The sequence below is a fragment of the Peromyscus leucopus genome, chromosome 14 (assembly GCF_004664715.2).
Source record: "Peromyscus leucopus breed LL Stock chromosome 14, UCI_PerLeu_2.1, whole genome shotgun sequence".
Taxonomy (NCBI): Eukaryota; Metazoa; Chordata; class Mammalia; order Rodentia; family Cricetidae; genus Peromyscus; species Peromyscus leucopus.
In genome coordinates this window covers 69,952,346-69,978,836 of record NC_051075.1, presented here as the reverse complement: position 1 = coordinate 69,978,836, position 26,491 = coordinate 69,952,346, and the positions used below count along the sequence as shown (strand labels likewise).

The window sequence follows — 26,491 nt, the reverse complement described above, 5'->3', positions numbered from 1 at the left end:
TCCACCAATAATATGAAATGAGGAAAATGAAATTAACCTTCAAGAATCCACTGAAAGATCACTGTAACTATCTTTCAATGATAGTTACATGGGGTTTTGGATGTGTGTACTTAAAAATTGACTGTACTTCAAACTTTAAAGAAACTATACCTGATGACAGTTACTGAAGACCTAGTTTGCATAATTTCTTTAGACTCGGCAATCTTTTCTTAGTTCTCAAGCATTTTCCGAGGCCTCTCAGTCGTACACAGTTTAAAACAAATATTTGAAAAGAGCTGCCCACTTGTTTTCAAGACCTCTGTACTCAGTTTTTGAGAGTCGTGTGCAGAAAATTCAGTGACTCCCCTTCTAGCCACATGCACCAGTGCTCTCAGGATATAATCAGGAAACCAACACAACAAAAATATTGCATCACAGAACTCTGCTTTGATTTGATGGGAAGAGGCATGTGTAAACGTGAATAAAGCATTACATGTTGGATAACACTAGAGAAAGGAAAGAGAACCAGGATGCCAGCTAGGGAGGGAGGTGTGGCTAAGCTCAGGACAGGCCTCATTGGTGAGAGGGAGCGAGTGAGTGCGTTGAGTGGGTATTGGGCCACTCAAGCCTTGGAGAACAGCAGGTTAAGGCCCCAGGCTAAGAGTGTGTGGGAGGGAGTCAAGAAATGGCAAGAGGCCAGTGTGGCCACATGGAGAGAGCAGTGTAAATGAAGTGGGAGGCATGAGGACAGGGATGCTGGAGAACTCTCTAGGCATCTGCAGAATTCAGGTTTTTACTTTAAGGGTTGTGGAAAGGCCCTGGAAGGATTTTAGCCAGAAAAATAAAAGAAAGACTGTTCTATCATAAAGGATCACTGTGCCTGCTACATAGAGAGGAATGGAGATAATAAAGGAAGGTAGTGGGAGATGAGCTAGGAGATGATGGTAGTTAAGCCAGATAGGCTATATTGACCCCTTGAACCAATAGTGACTACAGAAATGATAGGCATAAGAAGGAGGTGGTATATGTTATGTCTTAAAGGAGATTAAAGTTGCCAGATGGAACTAACAGTGCTCAGTGAAGGTTTAACTTCTGATGAACAACAAGAGATCATTTTATAGTATGACTATGTTCTGTACAATGTGAGAGATGAGACTCCACGTTCCCACTGCTCCCTGAGCCAGCCCCTTACACTGAGTGACTCTGACATTCCTCCACTAATGAGGAATGTATATTTCTCCTTGGTTTTGGTTCAGTTGTATGATTTGTTTTCCTTAACAAAGTGTTTGCAGGCATTCTGTGACTGTCCTGGTAAGATGTTAGAGTCAAGTTGACACAACCTTGGATCATCTAGTGTCACCTGGGATGAGAGAACGTCAAATGAAGAATTGTCTTCATCAGACTGGCCTGTAGGCATGTCTGTGGATCATTTTCTTGAATGATAACTGATATATAAGGACCCAGCCCACTATGGTGGTAGATCCCTAGGCAGGTGGGTTTAGGCTGTATGAGAAGCCTAGTTGAGCATGAGCCAGAGGGAGAGCAAGCCCATAAGCAGCATTTCTCTATGGTGTCTGTTTCAGTTCCTGCCCCAACTTCCATCAATAATGGATTATGACTTGAAAGTATAATCTAAATAAACTCTTTCCTTCCCCAGGTTGATTTTGCTCATAATGTTTTATCACAACAACACAAACAAACATTGACTTACGCTTTGATAAGTGCTTGTGCAATCAGTCTTGTTCTCTGTAGCTATATAACAATAAGAATATCCTTAGATTTCGTGAGGCACAGAGAAGGTTGGTAAGAATGAGAAACAGAGCTTGGCCACCCACCCATCCAAGCTTGATCTAGCTTAGTTCATCTCTATATGACCAAGACCCTCAGAGTAGATAAAAGCTTATTTCTGTATGCTGGTGATTGTTGTGACATGACATTAGTTCAGCAATGGGTAAATGATAATTTTCTTGGTAGATGAGGTCACCAAGAAAGTGGATGTCCCTGGAGGTGGGGAAAAGACCAGGGATGGTACTCCCTCGGGGAAATGAGGGAGAACTAACAGGAGAGACCGAGACACAGTGGTCAATGAATAGAAAAGGAAAGCCAGGGGCATGCAGTATCCTAGAAGCCACTTTAAGTAGGATTCATAAATTATGTCAAATATTGTAGCTATGAAGGAGATGCGTTTCAAAAGCTGATCATTGGATTTAGCAATGGAGGTCCTTGGTGATATTGAAAAAATATAGTTTTGTTGTTGTAGTAGGGAAAAATGAAAGAAAAAAATGTCATAGAAGAAAACTGGAGAGAGTGGTAATGGTTGGATCCCTGTGGTGATCTGAATGGTAAATGTCTCATTGGCTCATGTATTTGTGTATTGATCACTTGGTCCCCAGTCGGTGGCACTGTTTGGGGAGGTTGTGGAAGCTTTAGGAGGTGGAGCCTTGATGGAGGAAGTGTAGCTTTATGGTTTTGGGGTTCTATAGCCTGGGTCCACATCCTGTCCCCTTTCCCTCTGACTGCTGTGTATAGATAAAATATGGTCGGCCAGCTTCCTGCTGCTGCCACCATGCCATGCATTCCCCACCGTGAAGGACTCTAATCCTCTGGAACCATAAGGTGAAATAAACTCTTTCTTCCTTTAGTTGCTTTTGGTCACAGCATTACAACTGTGGGAAGCAAACCAAAACACTGCCTTTATGAGCCTTTTTATTTTTAAGTAAAGAACAAAATAAGATTATGTCTGCATGTTCAAGTTAGAGGTCCTTTAAAAGAAAACATGGAGGGTAAAGGGTGGAGAATGTTGCCTGCATCCCAAGGTAGATAAGAGAATCAGGATCCTAACAGGAACCGAAGAGTTCAAATGTAAATGCCAGAGGAGGAGGCAGATGTAGTTGTGGGAAGCATATAACGGAAGAATGGAAATTCCCTATGCTCTTGTCTGGTAGGAAGAGTTCTTGACCATTGAGGAGAAAAGTAGCTATGAAATAGTCAGGTAGGAGAATGGAGTGTGGATTTGGAAAATACTGTGGAACTGGTGGGTAACTTCCCAGTTAAGGTTTGCCACCATAAGTTTAAAATGATAGAGTCTACGTTATACATTTTTATCTAGACATAGTCACATGATAGGAGCAATTGCTCATGCATGGAAGGTTTGACTTCAGGGAGGACATATTTATCCAAGCATGTTTGGAAAAGGAAATGCCCGAGAGGATAAAGGCAGGGATGAGTCATGCTGGCGGACTTGAATTGAATTAAGGTAGGAAGGAGAAAAGACAGGAAATGGGAGATACTAAAAGACAGTAGAGTCAGAAAGTCCTGGTCAGGAGAGAGAAAGAACTGGTAATCAAAGAATAGTAGATATAACTGAAGTCTCAGGAGGGCTATAGTTGTTGGTAATAATCTGTGATACAATTACAAAAATGAGTAGCTGAGCTAAGGTAGAGGATGAAAAAGTGCTGGAGAAGGTCATTTCAAGAAACTGAGATGCCTGGGCATCAGAAGGCATCCACACGGATTACTGGAACAGGAAGAATCAAGACAGGAACGTGTGTGTTGATGGGTCCGAGTCAGGGAGTAGTAATGAACAGTGGACTGTGTGTTTGACGGTCTGATGACAACAAAATCAGAGCTGAGGGTCTTAGAGACAAGGAAATAACGGTCCGAGGGGAGCCAGGTGAGCGTGAATAACCCCTAATCCCTGGTCCCAGCCTGGGGGGCCCATGTCAGCTACATGGGTTCTCAGGGAAGCTGCATCCTCAGGAAGAGCCAGGCTTCCATTACATTAGGAAAGGGAAGGAAATGAGAGATAGACAACGGGTTTTGTTACAAGAGACCCATGAATTTCTGAGGGTGTGGGGGAAGGGACCATGGGAATTTTTTCAGAACTGGGGTGTACAAGGTCTTTTGGAAATCTAGTGAGGCAGATGAAGAGCAGGCCAGCCCATGGGTCTTCTCACAGTGAGTGACACCATCTGAGAGGTGAACTCTATCCTCTGGGCGATTAGCGTGTGAGGCTGTCAATGGAGAGGAAAAGGAAGAGCAGGTGCCTGGGTCTTTCTCACTCCCCCTGGTAGAAGCAGGAAAGCCTGAGCCATACACTGATGGTGTGGGCCTCTCCTTCCAGTGTTCTCAGTAGGGAAAGATGTGTATGTTTGTGGGAAGCAGAGTGCTAAAGAGCTAACTGACAGGTAAGAGGCACTATAATAACTTTTTTCTCTTGTTCTGGGATCAAATGTATAACTACAAAAAAAAAATGGTTTCCCACTGGTATCTTGGGGAACAAATAAATATAAGGAAAAATGAAGATAAAGTGTACGCATATACTAACATGTCCTGTGAGTTATATGCAGCCTATTTATTATAATTGTTTATCATGTACAACTCATTAGTTTGTTAATCTCCCACGATACACCTATACAGTTTCTGGATCAATTCTGTCCTTTCCTTAAATACAGCAATTTTCCTGGCCCCAAACAAGATAAAAATGTCCTGAGTTTCCCTCAAAACCTTCTTAGCTGGTTAAACTTTCCTGATATAACAGGACCCCACCCATGCCTGGCTAGAACATGACCCTTTCCAAACTCAGTAGTTTCTCAGTGTCTTTGAGGCAAACTGGAAATGGGTGTTGTCAGCTGGAAGGCGCATGACCTCAGAATCCACAGGCTAGACTTGAGGTCACCTCCAAAGTCTTTACCAATTCCCAATGGTCTCTGGTTTCTAAGTAGACTGGAATTACCCTAGACTTTCTCACATCTTTTGATTACTATCATCATTCAGACAAGGAGGAGGAAGCACCCCCACCCTGTTAATGTGACGTACAGGAGACTGGGTTGGGATGAATGAGGTGACCAACAGAAGGCCACTTTTTAGACAACATCTTCTTAGAAATGGTGCCTCGCTGGGCATGGTGGCGCACGCCTTTAATCCCAGCACTTGAGAGGCAGAGCCAGGCGGATCTCTGTGAGTTCGAGGCCAGCCTGGGCTACCAAGTGAGCTCCAGGAAAGGCGCAAAGCTACACAGAGAAACCCTGTCTCGAAAAAACCAAAAAAAAAAAAAAAAAAAGAAATGGTGCCTCAAAGAAAACATAGGAAATGACACTTAAGGCTGGAAACCCACCAGAGGGTGTCTGAGGATCAGAGTCTAGATTATAGCTGGAAACTTGGGTTTCCTGATGTTTGTTCAGCGTGCTGACCAATCTGCTGTAGCCCTAAATGATCATACAACCAGTTCATTTACTCTGCATTTGGACTATGTAGAACATAAACAAGAGGGTGATGGCTGATTTTGGTTGCCAACTTTACTTTACATACCTGGGAAGAGGACTTGCCAATTGCATACCAATCGAGGAATTGCTTCCATCAGATTACTCTGTGGGCATGTCTGTAAGAATATTTTCATAACTACTAATTGATGTAGGAGGACTCAGTCTGCTCTGGGCAGTGCCAACCTGAGGAAGGTGGGCCTAGGCTACCTAAGAAAATTAGCTGAGTCTAAAAACAAGCCAGTAACTCAGTAAGCTCCTCCATGGTCTCTGCTTCAGCTCCTGCCTCCAGATTCCTACCTTGAATTGTTGCCCCGTCTTCCCTCAATGATGGATTGTGACCCAGAAGTGTAAGATGAAATAAACCCTTTCCTCCCCAAGTTGTTTTTGGTCAGTGTTTTATCAAAGAAACAAAAAGCAAATTATAACAAGAGAGGAAAAAAAATGAAAGCAAAAATAATGCAAAATTAATCATTTCTGTTGCTCTAGGAAGGCCAAAGTTAATTTTTGAAATATCTAGGTATCAATTAGCCACCACCTCTTATTGCTCAGACAGTCAAGATTGATAGCAAAACTTAGAAACAACAAACATGAAACATTGATGGAGCCAGTACAGCCGCATCAGAATCCAGCACACTGTGGTGATCAGGATGGATTCCGAGTGGTCAGGAAGCAGTTATAATGTCAGCCCTGACATTATAAGATTTCCAGTTTGGTGCATATTTTGTGTCGAAACCCTACCAAGTAAGATGTGCAAACCTGAAGGTCTGAAAGAAGAGAGACAGGCTTACCTGGGTCCTTCTGGTCACCCAGTTTGTCTAGAATGTTGAAGGAGATGTCGAGGTACTCTCTCTGGATAGCGCTGACAGCAATCTTCCTTTGTTTCCTCTGCCTGGGGACAATCTGAATCTTAAATTCTGATTCCTCAGCCCCATCCTCCTCCACCTTCTTTTCAGGGTTCTGTTCCGTATCGGACTCAGCACTGGTGTTGGGCTTCTCGATTTCTATCGGATTCTCGGCATCTTCAGGAACTTTGAGGAGCACAGTTTTGGTCCCTGATGTTGGCGTCTGCCCTGCCTTTTCCTCAGCTGGGTCAAGGTCAGGGTTGTAGTCCACTGACATCTCAGGGACAGCGGATGACTTCTGGAGGAGGTCTCGTTTTTGCTTAAGCGTTAGCGGACTGCCAGAGGGAATCTCCCTCAGCTCCTCTGACTTGGACAGCTCTTCCGAGTCTGTGAGATCGTCTAGAGCCGTGACCGTAGAGTCTTCATGGCCTGATGACTGGTGGTTTCCTGAGTCCTTCGAAGAGAAGTCTTTGGAACAGTCCTCCACACTCACCTGCACAAGAGGGGTGGTGCTTAGGCTGAGGACCGAGGGCTGGCTGGGGATGGAGGGTGAGGAGGCAGCATTCTTACCCAAGGGACCATCATTCCCTTGGTTCGTCATCTCTTCCTCTTCATCACTTTCTACTATTCTGAGAGGTGGGAGGGGCTCAAATACAAGAGAGTCACTGTCAGATGTTGAGAGTATAGAGTGTTTCTCTGGCCCAGATGTTGAATCTGAGGACAAATCTATGAGATCTAGATCCTCTTTAGGAGCAGGCTTTCCCGGGGAGTCAACTCTCACTTCGAATGTCTCCATGCAGTTCAACCTAACTTCTGGTATCACAGGCCTTCGTGTTTCTTGAAAACCTTCACTCGATGGATTCTTGGGGATTTCAGTATTGTCCGGCCTCGTGGCAGAATTCTGTCTAGAGCGTCCGTGGTGGTCATTTTGCCGTTGTGTGATATAGGCAGCTTGGCAGGAGGCTTATCTATGTCACACCGATCTATGCAGGACTTCCTACGATGCTCATCTAATGTGAACAAGAGGGAGTCTGCATTCCCTATATCAAGAGATTTTTGTTTTAAAGAGCGTAGCTTTTTTTTCTGAATGCTTTCTTCTCTCACACAGTGTAGAACGCTGTCTTGTAACGCACCCGATTCTCTATATTCAGCCAGTTCTATTTCACCTGATTAAAACAGAAAGAGCTAGTACTATTTCCCTCCGAGAGTTTACCATTTTCCCCTCATACTTGGGTACACAATTGGCACAAATCGTAATTATAATCCCAGCTCTACCAGAAGGGAAAACTGACTTTCTGGCCATGTTTTTGTAAGATTTATTCTGATTTCAAGAACTGGGAAACTTGGGTACAAAAGAAACCCAAGCAATGGTTTAAGATAGGATTTCCAAAAAATCAAGCTTGGAGGTAGCTCCTCAGCTCGGATAGTCATTAGACTTAAGAGAGGGGTTTGTTTGTTTGTTTGTTTATTTCGTTTTGGTTTTGGCTGAGGCAGGTCTAGGAACTTGTATTCAAATTGTGTGGAAGAGAAGCAAACATTTTGCAACAAATCAAATCAAGCAATGGCCCTTGAAGACAATCATGACATTAATGACATATCTGTCAACTCACGTATATATATATAAATGTGTGTATATATATACTGTTTGTGCATACATATATATAAAAATCAACAATATCAAAATATGTGGTAACATAATAAAATTAAGATTTCACCCCAAACAAATGGTAGAGTACAACATTTCTGCATAAAACTACTAAGAGGAAAAATTCATACTTCTCTGAGCATTCATTTCAACCGGCTGGTATTTCACCATTTTGCTGCCGCCTATCCTTTTCAATCTTGCAAAAAAAGTTTGAGACTCTTTATTGCAGGGTCCAGTAGGTGTATCATGAATATCAGATTCATCAAAAACACTATCTTCTTCTAATTGGGGAGAAAAAGTCAAAATTACACTTAGGAGGTTACTCTCTCTCTTAGGCTGTGTCTACACAAGCATTCAGTGAAAGCATTCTAGAGCAGTCTACGTGGTTTCTGCACCAGCAGAGTTTAGCTGTGGGTCTATACTCCATCCAGATCATCCAGATCTAAACCGAGCAACCAGTTACAAAGCTGCCCATCATCTTCTGAATGACAGAGGGCAGCATTGTGAGAAGCATCTCAGTGGTTCACAAGAGCCCTCCTTGGGTAATGTGCCCATTACTCTTAAAACCAAATGACATGCAGATGTCAGCACTCTATCCAGGAGTCTTGACATTGCTTGAATTTGTCTGTTATTTTCAGGCTAATTTGACAGCAAGAACATTAACATGAATGGGGCTTGACCTTTCTAAAATTATATGCCTTCTTGGGATCTGGGAACTGGCATAGACACAGCCTAACAGTACATGCACCTTATACTTTGTGAATGCAAAATACTGTACTCTACACTTGGTAATGAAACACACAACACACAGAAAAAGCTTAGAGAAGGCACTTGTCATCTCAGAAGCTCCACAGATGATTATGGACTGAAAGAGTAAACAAAGGAAAAATCAAACAGAAAATCACATTTCTTCCTAATATAAGAAGACTCATCTCTGAGGCATTTACTGTGCATCTGTAATAGATTGTATGGATCCTGGGGGCAGGGGGGGGGGAGAACCTTTGGCTCTTGTGGTCCTGGGCTCCATAGCCAAGCTGGTTGCTTAATGTCTAAGTTTGCTTTCAGGTCCTTTCTCCTACCCCTACTTGGCTGCCCTTAAGTCAAAATAATCCAAGGAACATATAAGTGAAGAAAGAACCATTCTGCTACAAAACCTCGGGTTAACTTCCCCACGTTTCCTCTCTCATCCTTTCAACAGGATAAGGCACATAAAAGTAGGGAGAGAAGGGGTGGCGAAAGACACTTCACAGCACAGAAAATGAAACTGCCTGCTGTCTGAGGCGAGTATCCCTGGAACTGTAATGTTTGAGCTTCATGGATACCTACATGTGACAAGACACGACCCAGGTGTGACAATGGTGACACTGAGTCTCGATTTCTTGAGTCTAGAAAAACTGTTGGCCCTAAAGCATATAAACCAATCTTATCCTGACGCACAAGAGTCTAACAGTGAACGAAACCTGAAGCAGGAAACGTTAGTTGATGTCACCACAGAAATCTTTTTAATCAAATAAAAAACATTAACAATCAAAATGGATACAAAGCTCCATGTGTGCGTACACAAAGATAAGGCATTCCATCAAATTCCCATGTTTCTGGGGAAATGCATTAACATGACCTACTTTGTTTCTTTTTTAGAAAAAAAAAATACCTTTTAGAAACTAGTTTTTTAAGCAAATGGCAATAGTGACTTGCGTTCATAATTCTGGAATAACTCTCAAAACATACTGTGTTGTATGTTAGAGCTGAGAGGACAATGAACTGTCCCTTCTACCCAGGAAGTCATCTGGGGGTGGAGCTGTCCGGGACACTAAGCACACTGAAAACGCCATAGCTTAAATGAATTTAAATGGAATTTTCCAGAGACCTAAACTGACAAACACCGCATTCTTCAAGAAGGATGTGAACGGTCCCAGAATCCTAGCTGGTCCTCTGCTTCATCTGAAGCCAGCCAAGTGCCTTGGGACTCACAGCAATAAACAACGGATCACCAGCCACTAGCCAAGCTCCTTCCTGTGGTTGCCCCACCAGTCCCGGCTGTTCTAACACTACAGGGTCAAGGGGCACTTGGTTTTCTCCCAAGATTCGATTCAATGATGACATCGTTTATAATTCTAGTTACACTGTGACATTTATCAAAGATACAAACCTTGGCTTTTCATCTTTTACCTGTAATTTCACTCAATTTAGCATTTCGCTCTATGGTTGCCTTTGAGGAAAAGCTATCGATGAAAAAGGCATTTATACTGAAAATAATTTAAACCTACACACAAAAGCTTCTTCACTTCCATCACCTGCAATCACTTCATACTGAATAATGAGGCTCAGAAAAGGCACTTCAGAAAATTGAGACTGAATTCAAAATCTGTGAGCACAAAGTTCAAGGGCAAACTAGAGACACTCAAGTGATGATTCCACTGACTGCCAACCCAGACAGGTCATAGCCCCAAGCAAGATGTTTCCAGCCTGTAATAGGAGGCTATGACAGCTTGTTAATCAGATGGCAGGAAATAGCATACCTAATATTATTATTATTTTGAATCTCAGAAGTATGTCAACTGTTTCTCCTGCACACTCAATTCAAAAAATGAAAGCAGCAACATTCTTGAGACTATTGAACAATTAACCAAATAGGCAGTGACGGTTTGGGCTTCGTAAGAATATATGGGAGTGCTCCTCTACCTCCTTAGACAACGTAAAGGCTGCTGTCTGGAAGAGCATCCTGTATCCCAGCTAAGTTCAGGACAGAGTTCTGTCTGGAGAAGTACCTTTTTCTTTCTCGCTGTATCTGCTTATGTTGCTGTTGTCACTGTACAGAGGTCCTGCCGTGGCATGGGGCTTGCAGCTATGGTACTGCGCATTGAGTGTATTGACTGTTATGTGAATCAGGTGTAGCAGGATCTTGCTGACATCACAGTCTCGGTAGGGATACTGTCCAATGGGGAGAAAATACAAGTGGTTATTCCAAAGGGTTAGTTTTCCCAGGGATTTTACTGGATCGTTCCGTTAGATTTCTCATGCACTAGAAAAACACACACAATAGTAACAACATAGGTCCTGATCAGAAGCTTGTCTTATAGGGTCCCTGCCTCTTCTTGCACCAAACCACTGACAGCAACATAGGCTAGATCATAGCAGATGCCTCAAAGAACACAGGCATTGCTACTGGATAACCATAATTTTAAATATCATCTTTATTTTCTGAAAACTAATCAATACTTAGATAAAATATGAGATTCTGAGCACAGACGTTAATGACTATTTTTAAAAACATTTTTGAAATCCTACATTGGCATTCCCTCCTGTTTCTTTTCCATTCTAATAACTCTTGACCTCTCAGCACTGATTACATTTCTTCTGAAGGTCAAATTTTTTATCTCATGGAATCCTCATCCGTTAGGGACCCTCCTAGCACTGTACTCTCAAAACAACCTTCCACCCCAGCAGAGGGAGCACAGCCACTCACCTTGTAAAGGATGACGAGCAAGGCCTTCAACCACATCTGCCTGATGTGAGGCTTTAAGGACCAGAGGGAGCAGCGAGGTGGCTGTTGGAAATAATGCCGTAGTTGAGGACAAGAGCAGTATTTGAGCACCTGGACCACGAGGGGGAGAAGGTGTTTGCCCAAGTTAATGTTATAGTCCATAACCTGAAATAGAAGAATATTAGTAACTGAAAGAAAACTATAAGTATAAGTAAAAGGAAACATTTGAGCCATCACGGCATACACAGAGGCACCGCACAAAATATCAATATGAAGATAGTATATATGAAAGGGAACTGTTCAACCTCATAGTAAATTCAGTCCTTGCAAACTGATAGTTTTTATCTAATCATCTATTTATTTCATTATGTGTTAAAAATAAAATTGAATCTATTAAAATATGTATCACAACAATTAACTAGGACTAGTCTAGTCTTGGTGAAAATAAAACTTTGCATTAATCACATAGAGAAATGAGACTGCTTGGATGCATCTGGCAAGGCTAGAAAGTGGTATAATCTTCTAGAACAGAAACTTGGCAAAATGCATTTGAAATTAAGAGAAGTGTACATCCTTTATCATATCAGGCAAGTGTTCTATTCAGCATGGCTTTGTTGCCCCAAATTGAAAATTATTTCTATATTCAACCATTAACTAGATATTACTTGTGCCATGTAAGTGGTTCATGCCTGCAATCCCAACACTCAGAAGGCTGAGACAGAAGGAGTGTGAAGCCAGCCTGGTCTACATAGTGAATACTGGGTTATAGTGTGAGATCCTGTATCAACAATCAAATAAAAAAATAAGCAAAATAAATAAAACATTATTTGTATAAAAGTATACTTTGTAGCCATTAATTGGGAGATGATATAATCTTATGTCTATAATACAAACTTGATAATTATTAATTTAGTTTCTTAAAGCTATTTTTATAACAGTATCTATAATGGTGCATATACTTTACTTTTTAATTTTTTTTTTTTGAGATAGGTCTCATGTAGCCCAGGCTAGACTAAAACTCATTATCCTCCTACCTTTGCCTCCTAAGTGCAGGGATTACAGGCATTGTAATATTACCCAGTATATACATATAGTTGTTTTGGTCTTTCAAAACAGGGTTTCTCTGTGTAGCCCTGGCTGTCCTGGAACTCACTCTATAGGCCAGGCTGGCCTCAAACTCAGAGATCCACCTGCCTCTGCCTCTTGAGTGCTGGGATTAAAGGTGTGCACCACCACACCTGGGTAGACACTTTTATAAAAAAAAAAAAAAAAAAAAAATGTGTCAGGCCAGTAAGATGGCTCAGTCAGTAAAAGTGCTTGCTGCCAAGCCTGATGTACTGAGTTCAATTCTTGGAAAGCACATGGTGGCGTAAGAGAATCAGTCCAGGAAGTTGTCCTCTATGCTTCACATGTACACCGTGGCACACAAAAATAAAAGGATAAACGCAAAAAAAAAAAAAAAGTTGTCAAAGTAAACTTTAAAAAATATGCCTAGTTACAAATGTGAGTGTGTGTGTGTGTGTGTGTGTTTGTGTGTGTGTGTGTACATACATATATGGATGCATGTGTATGCGTGACACAAATTCAGGAGGAGAATTTTATAGAGTTTTTAATTTTAAAACTTATAATTTCGCCAGGCGGTGGTGGCGCATGCCTTTAATCCCAGCACTCGGGAGGCAGAGCCAGGCGGATCTCTGTGAGTTCGAGGCCAGCCTGGGCTACCAAGTGAGTTCCAGGAAAGGCGCAAAGCTACACAGGGAAACCCTGTCTCAAAAAAAAGAAAAAAAACTTATAATTTCTAAAGTAAAAGCACAATGTGGATTCAGAGAAGAGAAGAAGGGAGAAGGGGAAGTGGTGTTTGTTGTTGAAAATGACCCACATCCAGCCATCTGCCTCAGAAGAGGCGCTGCCTGCAGGTCACTCCTGCTTTCTTGTTGTGTTCACTCTGTTACAATCTGTGGGGGCAAACTGGTAATAGCTGCTGCCTGTTAAGTACCAGCCACATGACAGACACTGAGTCGGATGTTTTACAGTGTGTTGATTTGGCAGTCCTCACCAGCCTGTAAGCTGGTGAAAGACCTGCCTTCAGGCTGCACAACCACCCCCGCCACCCACTGGACTCTGTCCATCCAAGACCCCCTCCACTGCCCAACCCCATGCACCTAAACATCCTCCCCATAGTCAGCCCTCCCTGCAACCCCAGCAGGCTACATATGCACAGGCACAAACCACACCAGTTGGAAAAACAGATCAGTGACTGGTCTCCCAGCTGGACTGCCTCAAAGTCCAGACCTTAAACCTCAGGGCACATCCCAGGCCCTTCCCTGTCCCATCCCAGCACCAGCACGGTAGCTGGGCCCTGCTCCCAACTCTGGTGGAACTCCACTGCTCTGGTGCAGTTCCCACCAGCCTTCAATCATGTGAGAGACCTGCCTCTAGGCTGTACTACCACCCCTGCCATCTTCTGGACTCCGTCCCTCCAAGACCCACTCTGCCACCCAAACCCATGCACCTGAACATCTTCTCCATGGCCCACCCTCCCCAGCTAACTACATAGGCACAGATGCAAACCACACCAGTTGGAAGAACAGATGAGTATATGCCACTGTAAGAATACATTCAACAACTGAAAGAACAATATGGCACCACCAGATCCTAGTGATCTTACAACAGCAACACCTAAACATTCCAAGGCAGCTGAAACACAAGAAAACAACCTTAAAAATAACTTTATGAGGATGATAGAGGCCCTTAAAAAGGAAATGAAAACTTCCCTTAAAGAAATCAAGAAAAAGACAAACAAAAATTAGGAAATCAAAAAGTCCCTTAAAGAAAGACATGAAAAAACAATCAAACTGGTGAATGGTTCAAGACTTGAAAATTGAAATAGAAACAATAAAGAAAACACAAACTGAGAGAATTCTGGAAATGGAAAATCTGGGGAGGCAAACAGGAATGACAGATGCAAGCATCACCAGCAGAATACAAGAGAAGGAAAAGAGAATCTCAGGCATTGAAGATAAGACAGAGGAAATAGATTGATCAGTCAAAGAAAATGTTAAATCCAATAAATTCCTAACACAAAACATCAAGGAAATCTGGGACACCATGAAAAGACCAAACCTAAGAATAACAGGGATAGAAGATGGAGAAGAATCCCCGCTCAAAGGCACAGAAATCATGTTCAATAAAATCATAGAAGAAAACTTTCCCAACCTAAATAAGGACATGCCTATAAAGGTACAAGAAGCTTACAGAACACCAAATGGGCTGAACAACAACAGCAAAAGTCCCTTTGCCACACAATAATCAAAACACTAAACACACAAACTAAAGAAAGAATATGAAGAGCTGCAAAGGAAAAAAAGGTCAAGTAACATATAAAGACAGATCTATCAGAATTACACCTGACTTCTCAGTGGAAACTCTAAAAGCCAGAAGGTCCTGGAAAGATGTTTTGCAGATGCTAAAGACCATGGATGCTAGTCCAGACTACCATACCCAACAAAACTTTCAATCACCATAGATGGGGAAAACAAGATATTTCATGACAAAAACAGATTTAAACAATACCTATCCACAAATTCATCCCTACAGGAAAGTACTAGAAGGAAAACTCCAACCCAAGGAAGCTAGCTACATCCACAAAAACACAGACAATAGATAATCTCACATCAGCAAAACCTAAAGAAGAGAAACACACACACTACCATCACCACCACCAAAACCGAAAAACAACAGGAATTAATAGTCACTGGTCATTAACATCTCTTAATATCAATGGACTCAATTGGCCAATAAAAAGACATAGGCTAACAAAATGGATATAAAAACAGGATCCAAACAGTCAGCTCATGCACTGAGGACAGGTCCTGGTCCCACTGCCGGGGTGCCTCCCAAACAGTTCAAGCTAATCAACTGTCTCACTTATCCAGAGGGACTGATCCAGTTGGGGGCTCCTCAGCTATTGGTTCATAGTTCATGTGTTTCCACTAGTTTAGCTATTTGTCCCTGTGCTTTTCATGGTCTCAATATCTCTATGCAGAGACACTTTGCTCAGCCTGGGAGGAGGGGACTTGACCTGCCTGGACTGAATCTACCAGGCTGAGCTGAATCCCCAGGGGAGTCCTTGCCCTGGAGGAGATGAAAATGGGGGGTGGGCTGGGAGGAGGGCAGGGGGTGGGAGGAGAGAGGACAGGGGAATCTGTGGCTGATATGTAAAATTAAATCAAATTATAAAATAAAATTTTTAAAAAAAAGGATCCATCCTCCTGCTGCATACAAGAAACACACCTCAACTTCAAAGACAGACATTACCTCAGAGTAAAGGGTTGGGAAAAGATTTTCCAATCAAATGTACCCAAGAAGCAAGCTAGTATAGCTATCCTAATAACCAACAAAGCAGACTTCAAACTAAAATTAATCAAAAGAGATGAAGAAGGACATTTCATATTCATCAAAGGAAATATTCATCACGATGAAGCCTCAATTCTGAACATCTATGCCCCAAATACAAGGGCACTCACATATGTAAAAGAAACATTACTAAAGCTTAAACCATACGTCAAACCCCACACATTAATAGTGGGAGACTCAACGTCCCACTTTCACCAATGGACAGGTCTGCCAGACAAAAATTTAACAGAGAAACAGGGAACTCAATGTTATGGACTTAATATATTGACATCTACAGAACATTTCACCCAAACACAAAGGAATATACCTTCTTCTCAGCACCTCATAGAACCTTCTTTAAAACTGACCACATACTTAGTCATAAAGCAAATATCAATAGATACAAAAAAATTGGAAAACCCCTTGTATCTTATTGAATCACCATGGGTTAAAATTGGAGTTCAACAACACAAACTACAAAAAGCCTACAAACTCATGGAAACTGAACAAGTTTCAACTGAATGACCACTGTATCAAGGAAGAAATAAAGAAAGAAATTAAAGACTTCCTAGAATTCAATGAAAATAAATTCACAACATACTCAAACTTATGGGACACTATGAAAGCAGTGCTAAGAGGAAAGTTCATAGCACTAAGTGCCTACATAAAGAAACTGGAGAAATCCCACACTAGCAACTTGATAGCACACCTGAAAGCTCTAGAACGAAGAGAAGCAAATTCACCCAGGAGGAGTAGACAGCAGGAAATAATCAAACTCCAGGCTGAAATCAATAAATTAGAAACAAAGAGAACAGTACAAAGAATCAATGAAAAAAAAGAGAGTTGGTTCTTTAAGAAAACCAATGAGATAGACAAATCTTTATCCAAACTAACCAAAAGGCAGAGAGATAATACTAAAATTAACAAAATCAGAAACTAAAAAGGGGTATATAATAACATACACTGAGGAAATCCAGAGAATCATTAAGTCATAATTCAAAACCTGTACTACTCAAAATTGGAAAATCTAAAAGAAATGGACAATTTTCTTGATAGGTACCACATACCAAAATTAAATCAAAACAAAATAAGTAATTTAAATAGACCTATGACCCCTAAGAAAATAGAAACAGGCCGGGCAGTGGTGGCGCACGCCTTTAATCCCAGCACTCGGGAGGCAGAGCCAGGCGGATCTCGGTGAATTTGAGGCCAACCTGGGCTACCAAGTGAGCTCCAGGAAAGGCGCAAAGCTACACAGAGAAACTCTGTCTCGAAAAACCAAAAAAAAAAAAAAAAAAAAAAAAAAGAAAATAGAAACAGTCATTAAAAAATCTCCCAACTAAAAAAAGGCCTAAGGCCAGTTGGTTTCAGCACAGAATTCTATCAGAATTTCAAAGAAGAGCTAATATCAATGCTTCTCAATTTGTTCCAAACCATAGAAACTGAAGGAACATTGCCAAATTCTTTTTATGAGGCTACAGTTACCCTTATACTCAAACACAAAGATGCAACAAAGAAAGAGAATTATAGACCAATCTCCCTCATGAACATTGATGCAAAAATACTCAAAATACTGGCAAACTGAATCCAAAAACACATTAAAAAAAATCATCCACCATGGTCAAGTAGGTTTCATCCCAGAGATGCAGGGATGGTTCAACATACGAAAATCTGTCAATGTAATCCACCATATAAACAAACTGAAAGAAAAAACACACATGATCATCTCCTTGGATGCTGAAAAGGCCTTTGACAAAATCCAACACCCCTTCATGATAAGGGTCTTAGAAAGATCAGGGATACAAGGAACACACTTAAACATAATAAAAATAATATACAGCAAGATGACAGCCAATATCAAATTAAATGGAAAGTCAAAGCAATTCCACTAAAATCAGGAACAAGACAAGGCTGTCCACTCTTTCCATATTTATTCAATATAGTACTTGGAGTTCTAGCTAGAGCAATAAGACAACAAAAGGAGATCAAAGGGATATAAATTGGAAAGGAAGAAGTCAAATTTTCACTATTTGGAGATGATACAATAGTATACATAAGTGACCCCAAAAGTTATACTAAGGAACCACTACAGCTGATAAACACCTTTGGTAATGTGGATGGATACAAGATTAACTCAAGAAAATCAATAGCCTTACTATATACAAATGATAAATGGGCTGAGTAAGAAATTAGAGAAACAACACCCTTCATAATAGCCACAAATAATATAAAATATCTTGGAGTAACTCTAACCAAACAAGTGAAAGACTTGCATGACAATAACTTGAAGAAAGAAATTTAAGAAGATAACAGAAAATGGCAAGATCTCCCATGTTCATGGATCAGTAGGATTAACAGAGTAAAAATGGCAGTCTTACCAAAAGCAATCTAAAGATTCAATACAATCCCCATCAAAATTCCAACACAATTCTTCATGGACCTCGAAAGAACAATACTCAACTTTATATGGAAAAACAAAAAACTCAGCATAGCTAAAACAATTCTGTATAATAAAGGAACTTCCGGAGGTATCACCATCCCTGATTTCAAGCTCTCCTATAGAGCTATAGTAATAAAAATTGCATGGTATTGGCATAGAAGCAGACACATGGATCAATGGAATCAAATTGAAGACCCTGATGTAAATCTACATATTTATGAACCTCGGGTTTTTTTAAAAAGAAGCCAAAATTACACAATGGAAAAAAGAAAGCATCTTCAACAAATGGTGCTGGCATAACTGGATGTCAACATGTAGAAGAATGCAAATAGATTCATATCTATCACCAGGCACAAAACTCAAGTCCAAGTGGACCAAAGACCTCAACATAAATCCAGTTACACTGAACCTGATAGAAGAGAAAGTAGAAGTACCCTTGTATGCATTGGCACAGGAGACAACTTCCTGAATATAACATCAGTAGCACAGACGCTGAGATCAACAATTAATAAATGGGACCTCCTGAAACTGGAAAGCTTCTGTAAGGCAAAGGACACTGTCAATAAGACAAAATGGCAGCCTACAAAATGGGAAAATAGCTTCACCAACTCCACATCTGACAGAGGGCTGATCTCCAAAATATATAAAGAATTCAAGAAACTAGACATCAAAATATCAAATAATCCAATTTAAAAAATGGGGTACAGATATAAACAGAGAAGTCTCAACAGAAGAATCTCAAATGGCTGAGGAACTTAAATAATTGTTCAACATCCTTGACTACTAGGGAAATACAAATCAAAACGACTCTGAGATACCATCTTACACCTGTCAGAATGGCTAAGATCAAAATGCTAATGACAGCCTATGTTGAAGAGGATATAGAGTAAGGGGAACAGTCCTCCACTGCTGATGGGAGTGCAAACTTGTACAGTCACTTTGGAAATCAGTATGGTGGTTTCTCAGAAAATTGGGAATCAATCTACCTCAAGACCCCGCTATGCCAATTTTTGGTATATACTCAAAGGATGCTCAATCATATCACAAGGACACTTGCTCAACTATGTTCATAGCAGTATTATTCATAATAGCCAAAACCTGGAAACAAGCTAGATGCCCCTCAATGAAAGAATGGATAAAGAAAATGTGGTACATTTACACAATAGATTATCACGCAGCAGTAAAAACAATGACATCATGAAATTTGCAGGCAAATGGATGGAACTAGAAAATATCATCCTGAGTGAGATAACCCAGACCCAGAAAGGCAAACCCAGTACGTACTCACTCATAAGTGGATATTAGATGTAAAACAAAGGATAACCAGGCTACAATCCAGAGCCCCGGAGAAGCTAGGTAACAAAGAGGACCCTAGGAGGGATGCATGGATTTCCCTGGAAAAGGGAAATAGATGAGATCTCCTAGGTAAACTGGAGGCAGGGTCGGGAGTGGAGGGATGAAGAGATAGGAACTTGAGGGATTGGGTTGGTCAAGTTGGGGGCAGGACAGAGGGGGAGAGTAATAAAAGAGATATCTTGATAGAGGGGACCATTTTGAGGTTAGGGAGAAACCTGGTGCCAGGGAAACTCCCAGGAATCCACAAGGATGACCCTAGCTAAAACTCCTAGCAATAGTGAAGACAGTGCCTGAACTGGCCTTCTCCTGTAATCAGACTGGTGACTACCCTAATTGTCATCAGAGAGCATTCATCTAGTAACTGATGGAAGCAGATGCAGAGATTCACAGTCAAGCACTGGGCTGAGCTCCAGGGGTCCAGTTAATGGGAAAGAGGAGGGATTGTATGAGCAAGCAGGGTCAATATCATGATGGGGAAACACACAGAGAAATCTGACCTGAGCTAATGGGAGCTCACAGACTGGACCAACAGCTAGGGCTAGGGAGCCTGCATGGAACTGACCCAGGCTCTCTGCATGTGTGTGACAGTTGTGTAGCTTGGTCTGTTTGTGAGGCCCCTAGCAGCGGGATCAGGACCTGTCCCTGGAGCATGAGCTGGCTTTTTGGAACCTATTCCCTATTTAGGGATGCTTCTCCCAGCCTTGATGCAGGGGGAGGAGCTTGGTCCTGCCTCAAGGAGATATGACATGCTTTGTTGACTCCCATGGGAGGCCTGCCAGGAATGGAGGAGGAGTGGATGGGGGGGATAGGCAGGAGGTGGGGGGAGGGAACAGGAAGAGAGGAGGGAGGGGAAACCATGCTTGATATGCAAAATAAATGAAAAATTTTAATTAAAAAAAAGTGTTAACTCTAATCTCCCTACCCTCAAAACAAAAACAAAAATAAAAACAAACTATTAGCAGCAAGAAAGCAAGCAGAAGATGCACACGGACATAAACTAATAACAATGGTAAAAGCTGAGCTCTACACCCACATCTTTCCACACCTTTGCAAACTGCTGCAGCCAAGCATAAAAGTGAGAATTTCTAGCACCGGTCTAATTAGACACAGAGCCCATGATCCAGTAATTCTCCTCCATGACTCATATCCCAAAGCAGTGATCAGGATGGTCAGTGAGGTCTGTACAAGGATGTCCATTGCTCAGCTGAGTTGCTATACTGGTGCAGTAAGGGGTCCAGAGCGCATCGCTAGATAGAAAGAAAGCAGGTGATGTCCACCACGGCACATAACACAGCAGACACACACGGAGAAACCAAGGATGACAGTGCAACGTGAAACAAGTTACATTAACTCAGTTCTCTCCATCTGGGACCAAGGAGACGAGTATGTGAACAAACAAACAAACAAAAAGGTTTATCCTCTCATAGTTTACTGGGTATAGAGTTTTAGTTTAAGAAGATGAAAAGGTTAAGAAATGGATAGTTGCCAGGCGGTAGTGGCACATGCTTTTAATCCAGCACTCAGGAGGCAGAGCCAGGTGGATCTCTGAAGAGATCGAAGAGAACTCTGGTGAGTTCGAAGCCAGCCTGGTCTACAGAGCAAGATCCAGGACAGGCACCGAAACTACACAGAGAAACCCTGTCTCGAAAAAATCCAAAAAGAAATGGATAGTGGTAGTGACTGCATAATAATACAAATGTTCTTTTTTTAAAAAAATTGTGTGTGTGAGTACATGGTGTGTGTGTGTGTGTGTGTGTGTGTGTGTGTATGTGTGTGTACATATTTATACACATTTTCTGAAAGGGTGTATGGGGTGTACATGTTTGTGAATATGCATATATTTATACATGTGCACACAATCATGCATATATGTATGCAAGTGTGTGCAGACCTAGGCCACAGACAATTTCAGGTGTCTTCCTCAGCCTCTCTCCACCTTATTCTTTCCTACTTCATATTTCTGTAGCTTTCAGCATTAGACAGGATCTCTCATCGAATCTGGAGAACACCAATTACATAGGCTGGCTAGGCAATGAGCTCCAGGATCTTCTGTCTCCACTGCCCCAGCACCAGGTTAGAGATGCACACTTCTGTCTCCACTGCCCCAGCACTGGGGTTAGAGATGCACACTTCCATCTCCACTGCCCCAGTGCTGGGGTTAGAGATGCACACTTCTATCTCCACTGCCCCAACACCAGGTTCGAGATGCACACTTCATCTCCACCGCCCCAGAACCAGGGTTAGAGATGCACACTTCCATCTCCACTGCCCCAGAACCAGGGTTAGAGATGCACACTTCATCTCCACTGCCCCAGAACCAGAGTTAGAGATGCACACTTCATCTCCACTGCCCCAACACCAGGTTAGAGATGCACACTTCCATCTCCACTGCCCCAGTGCTGGGGTTACAGACGCACACTATTATGTTTTGCTTTCTACTTGGGCATTGAAGACTGAACACAGGTTTCTTATGCTTGTTCCATGGGCATCTTGCTGACTGTGCTATTGTATTGCCATTGTACACTTGAAGTGCTTCAATATTGTGTTACATATATTTTAAAAACATTTCCTTTATAATACACAGCTACTAATCTCTACTCCATCATTATATTCCCCTTTACAGACTCCTGACTAATACCAAGTAATTTCAACAATCTTTTACACGCAACATTATCTGAATGGAATACCTTGTTTCTATCAAAAACCCGTGACAAGATTCCTGGAAGCACTATTACACTTACTTGGGCAATTCCTGCAATAAATGCATTAAAGCATGTTGACAGGCGCATTTTTTGGGGTGCAATCATGAAGCAGCCTTCCTGTTGGTCATAGCCAAGTAAGACGTAGAGGTGCCTCTTGACCGTGTTGAAGGCCTTTGCACTGCTAATGTCTGACTCAGCACTGCTTTCATCCTTGGCCATGAACTTCATGAGCACGGTAATCAGCTGGTGAACTGTCTGGTGGTCAATCCCAGCATCTTCCGGGAGCAAGTCCTTGATGGTGTTGTCATTCTCAGGAGACTGTTGTCCTGTCAGTGTAAGGAACACAGTCAGCGAGCAGCTATGTCCCCTCACTCGAGTTCACATCAAGCTGTCACCCGACGCTGACAAATTTCCCTCCTTTCTGCTCCTACTACGCACGTACAAGTTCTGTTCTAGATGAGAAAGTGAAGGCTCACTATGGCTCCTAAACAAAATGTCATTCCTGGGGGTGGTAGCTACTGTCTCCATCGTTAAGCAAGTCACTCAGGAGTGAGACAGGAATGGAAATAAAACTGAGGAACTATACAGCAACACTACCCTCAAATTAGACAAATAGCTAACAAACTTTGCACTTAGCAAATCTTAGTACAGTGGCAAAGTTGTAACCTCAGTGATGGAGACAGAGAAGTCTCTGCCCAGCTTGTACACTGTGTTAGTAAGATAAACCCCAGAAGTAAGAGGCTAAATTTCACTAAGCATAAAAAGATCCACTGGGGGGGGTATTTAAATTATTGTCTCAATCCAATAATGTTCATGAGTCAGCTGTGGCAAAATAATGGTTTTTTTCCAAATGTTGAGAGATTCAGCCTTTGAATTACAAATGGCCAATGATAAGTCCTGCAGTATGTAATGAGAGACACAGAGGGAAAGGAGAGAGAGCTCTCAAAAACATTAAAAAAACAAAACAAAACAAATAAAAAAAAAAAACACCACGAGTGAGCTGAAAGGTCACATGGGAAAAAAAGCACCCTAGTCCTTGGCTTCCTCTTAAACTACTGGTTATACCTGAGCAGCACACCAGCCTTCTGGCCTGCCCCGCCCCCTCCTAGCCCTCTGGCCTGCTCCCCCCCCCCTAGCCCTCTGGCCTGCTCCCCCCCCTCCTAGTCCTCTGGCTTGCCCCGCCCCCTCCTAACCCTCTGGCCTGCTCCCCCCCCCTCCTAGCCCTCTGGCCTGCCCCGCCCCCTCCTAGCCCTCTGGCCTGCCCCACCTCTTCCACTCTTTGTGGTTTGGTTTTGGACTTCGAGGGAAGGAAGAACCTTATTTACTCTCCTGTATTTATTTATGTTTGGGATATTTTTCAAAGCACTCTGCCTGTCCTTTTGACAAACAAAAGTAGAATTTCTAAATTAAATTAAAGTTTTTATGTAATAAATTATTAGAGCTGGACAGCAGCATCCTCATCTCTTCATGCAAGGAAAAGTCCAGCAGAGTGAGAATGAGCACTGGGCGCAAACTTCACAAACCTAGCCTTGGTTTGCTAGCCTATTATAATTATGCAAATTATGTAAATTTTGATGTAAAAATAATGCAACAGAGATCCAGTTAATTTGGCAAAATTCTATCTTTCAGGGTCCCATGAAGAGAAGCAAAATAGAAACATTGTTTCCTTATACTGCAGAACTGGTCTGTCTAATGGCCACTTTACTCTGGGACAGTGGCACCATTCTGTCTAACAGACACTTCACTCTGGGACAGTGACATAAAGTAATGCTGAATCAAGTTACCAATTACACTTCAACAGGGCCTGTGTAGGCGGTAGCAAACTTGGTCAGCTACTTTCCCTGTGTCTTCAGAAGGATGTTGATCTACCCACAGATATATGAGCAGGAGGTAGTTGAAGGTCAAGAGCATGCAAAACCAACTAAGTCTAAGGGGAACCTTCTGACACTTGTCATTATGGCCCCAAGACATTAATATTTTCTGTCTTATCAGTCTGTCCACAAAGGCATGCATACATGCAATGTGCATACATGCAACATGCCTTAGGAATTTTCCCCATTAAAATCATTTTTAAAGCACCTAAGAATTTGTTTCACACATGAATAATCCATAGCATCGTTATACTGAGGCATTTATCATGAATCAAATTATGTGGAACACCTTATTTCAATGAAAGACCAGAAAGGTCCAATTTCATCCCATATTACTGTTAAACTGAATGTTTGTAAGATTTGATCAAAAGCAATTCTTATGTAAATCTCTGAAAAACAAAACACACACATAGAGAGAGAACTCTTTTTTCTTTTTGGTTTTGATTTTTGTTTTTTTGTTTTTTGTTTTGATTTTTTTAGTAGCCCTAGCTGTTCTGGAACTCACTCTATAGACCAGGCTGGCCTCAAACTCAGAGATCTGTCTGCCTCTGCCTCCCAAGCACTGGGATTAAAGGCTTGTGCCACTACCACCTAGTGAGAGAGAACTCTTTTTAGCATTAAAAAGTTGAAAAAAAAATTGTCTACTTTGTGAGGTTAGAGATTTGGCTCATCAGTTAAGAGCACTAGCTGCTCTTGCAGAGGATAGGGGTTCAGTTCCTAGCATCCACACCATGCAGTTCACAGTCCCCTGTGACTTCAGACCCAGAGACTCTAGCTCCCTCTTCTGGCCTCTAAGGCAACTGCACACATGTGGTACACATACAAACAAGCAGGCATACACACACACATAAGTAGAAAATATATATTTTTAAAAACTACTTTTGATTTCCCCCTTCTGGGGTATTATTTTACAATTAGAATAACACTATTGCTTCAGGCAAATTGATTTAAAAAAAAAAAAAGGTGTGACAAGTGCATGCATCTAGGTTCCATGTGGGTCCAATGCCACTACAGCAGCAGGCAATCCTGCCGGGGCAGGGTTTCAGCACTCGATTTCTTTTAGCTCTGGGGTGCAGGCTTTAGGAGAGCACGCATCTCTCAGGCCTGCCTGGCTCCTTCATGTCTAGAATAGTTTGACTCCTAAATGGAAGCAGGGATGGTGTAACTACTTTGATCTTAGTCCTAATACTCTAGGGACATCAGAATAGAGAGAGTCCTGCCTCCATCTCATTCTGTCTCAAGTCACAGGCGAGAAAACAACTCACCAAACTCCATCTTAACTAGTCCAAAACTCTCCTTCCTATTACAAGGGGCGTGTGTTTTTTTTAATTCCCAGCAAATCGTATTTTTTTAATGACTGAATATCATTTCGTATGTGTCCTCATTTCAGTGATCAATGCTTCAGAGAGATGCTTGCTGATTTTAGTCTGCCTTCTCTCAACAGTCATAGTGAGAGGCCCTTAACAAGTCATTGAATGTACTTATCCCCATGCATAAAGTAAAACACTATTTTTCTTATTCCATTAATCTGCCCCTCCCACCCTGGACATTGCAAGTCTGCATTTAGCTCATCATCTTCCATTAGAATAGAGTGGACTTATGACAGACACACACTTCTTACGGGAAACTGACCCAGGTCAAATCCCTATGAAAAATGAACTGTACAAACTAGATGGACTGTTATTTATTACTACTTGATTATCTATAAAAGATGTACAATTTCCATTTTAAAACTAAATACCTACAACTAAAGGCATGACAATTAGAGCACCCACTAGTTTTCAACTCTAGTATATGTGTTTTTTTCTTTATCTTCCGTAACCATAGTGATTCATGTTAAAAGGTTTGACTTTATTTCCGTAAATGCAAGTATAGACATCATTGTAATCCTGGAGGCAGAGCTAGTCTACCGTAATTTAGTGTGGACTGGGTTCTCCACAGCTCGTTCATGGAGTGGAGCAACTGACTGAAACTCTGAAGCAGAATACAACATCACAGATTCAGGTTACTGGCACTAGGTAGAATCTGCTTTTTCCAGATGTATCTCCTAGCCCTCCCACCCCCCACTTGCCCAAATGCTCAGCACTCCCCCAAGCTGGGCTACTTAAGGATTTCAGAAGAGCCAATGCTAGCCCACCCTCGTCATTGCTCGCAGTGATCTCGGTCCATCCACTCCCGCGTTTTGTGCGATGAATCTACTTCCCAGAAGACATTCTTAATCCCTATGCCCACACTCGCCCTAGTAATTGGACATGGTCCCTATATTCTGTTGTGTTTCAGAGATAAGAAGAGAGGGGAAGTAGAGGCAGGAAAAAAAGAGGAAATTTTCTTTTAGCATTTCCCAAATATCTTTTATGCAAGGCAGAACTTTATCTGTCCATTGTTTATTTTCCCTGTAAATACACACATGACGGGGAGGTATGTGCTCCGTCTTCTCCATCTTAGCAGCCTTCACAGAGCACAGGGTGCTGTCCCACATGTAGTAGATGTTTAATGTTCACAAGTGTCTAATA

General features: G+C 41.8%; 1 protein-coding gene across 1 annotated transcript in view; it reads right to left on the bottom strand.

Annotated features, from left to right (window-relative positions):
• The window catches only part of Unc79 (unc-79 homolog, NALCN channel complex subunit), a 206,072-nt gene that overhangs the window by 70,224 nt on the left and 109,357 nt on the right, over positions 1–26,491 (bottom strand). Inside the window, 6 exon segments of the mRNA XM_028888312.2 lie at positions 6,032–7,042; positions 7,045–7,251; positions 7,862–8,011; positions 10,499–10,661; positions 11,197–11,379; positions 22,147–22,433. Of these exon segments, the coding sequence (XP_028744145.1) occupies positions 6,032–7,042; positions 7,045–7,251; positions 7,862–8,011; positions 10,499–10,661; positions 11,197–11,379; positions 22,147–22,433 (2,001 nt within the window).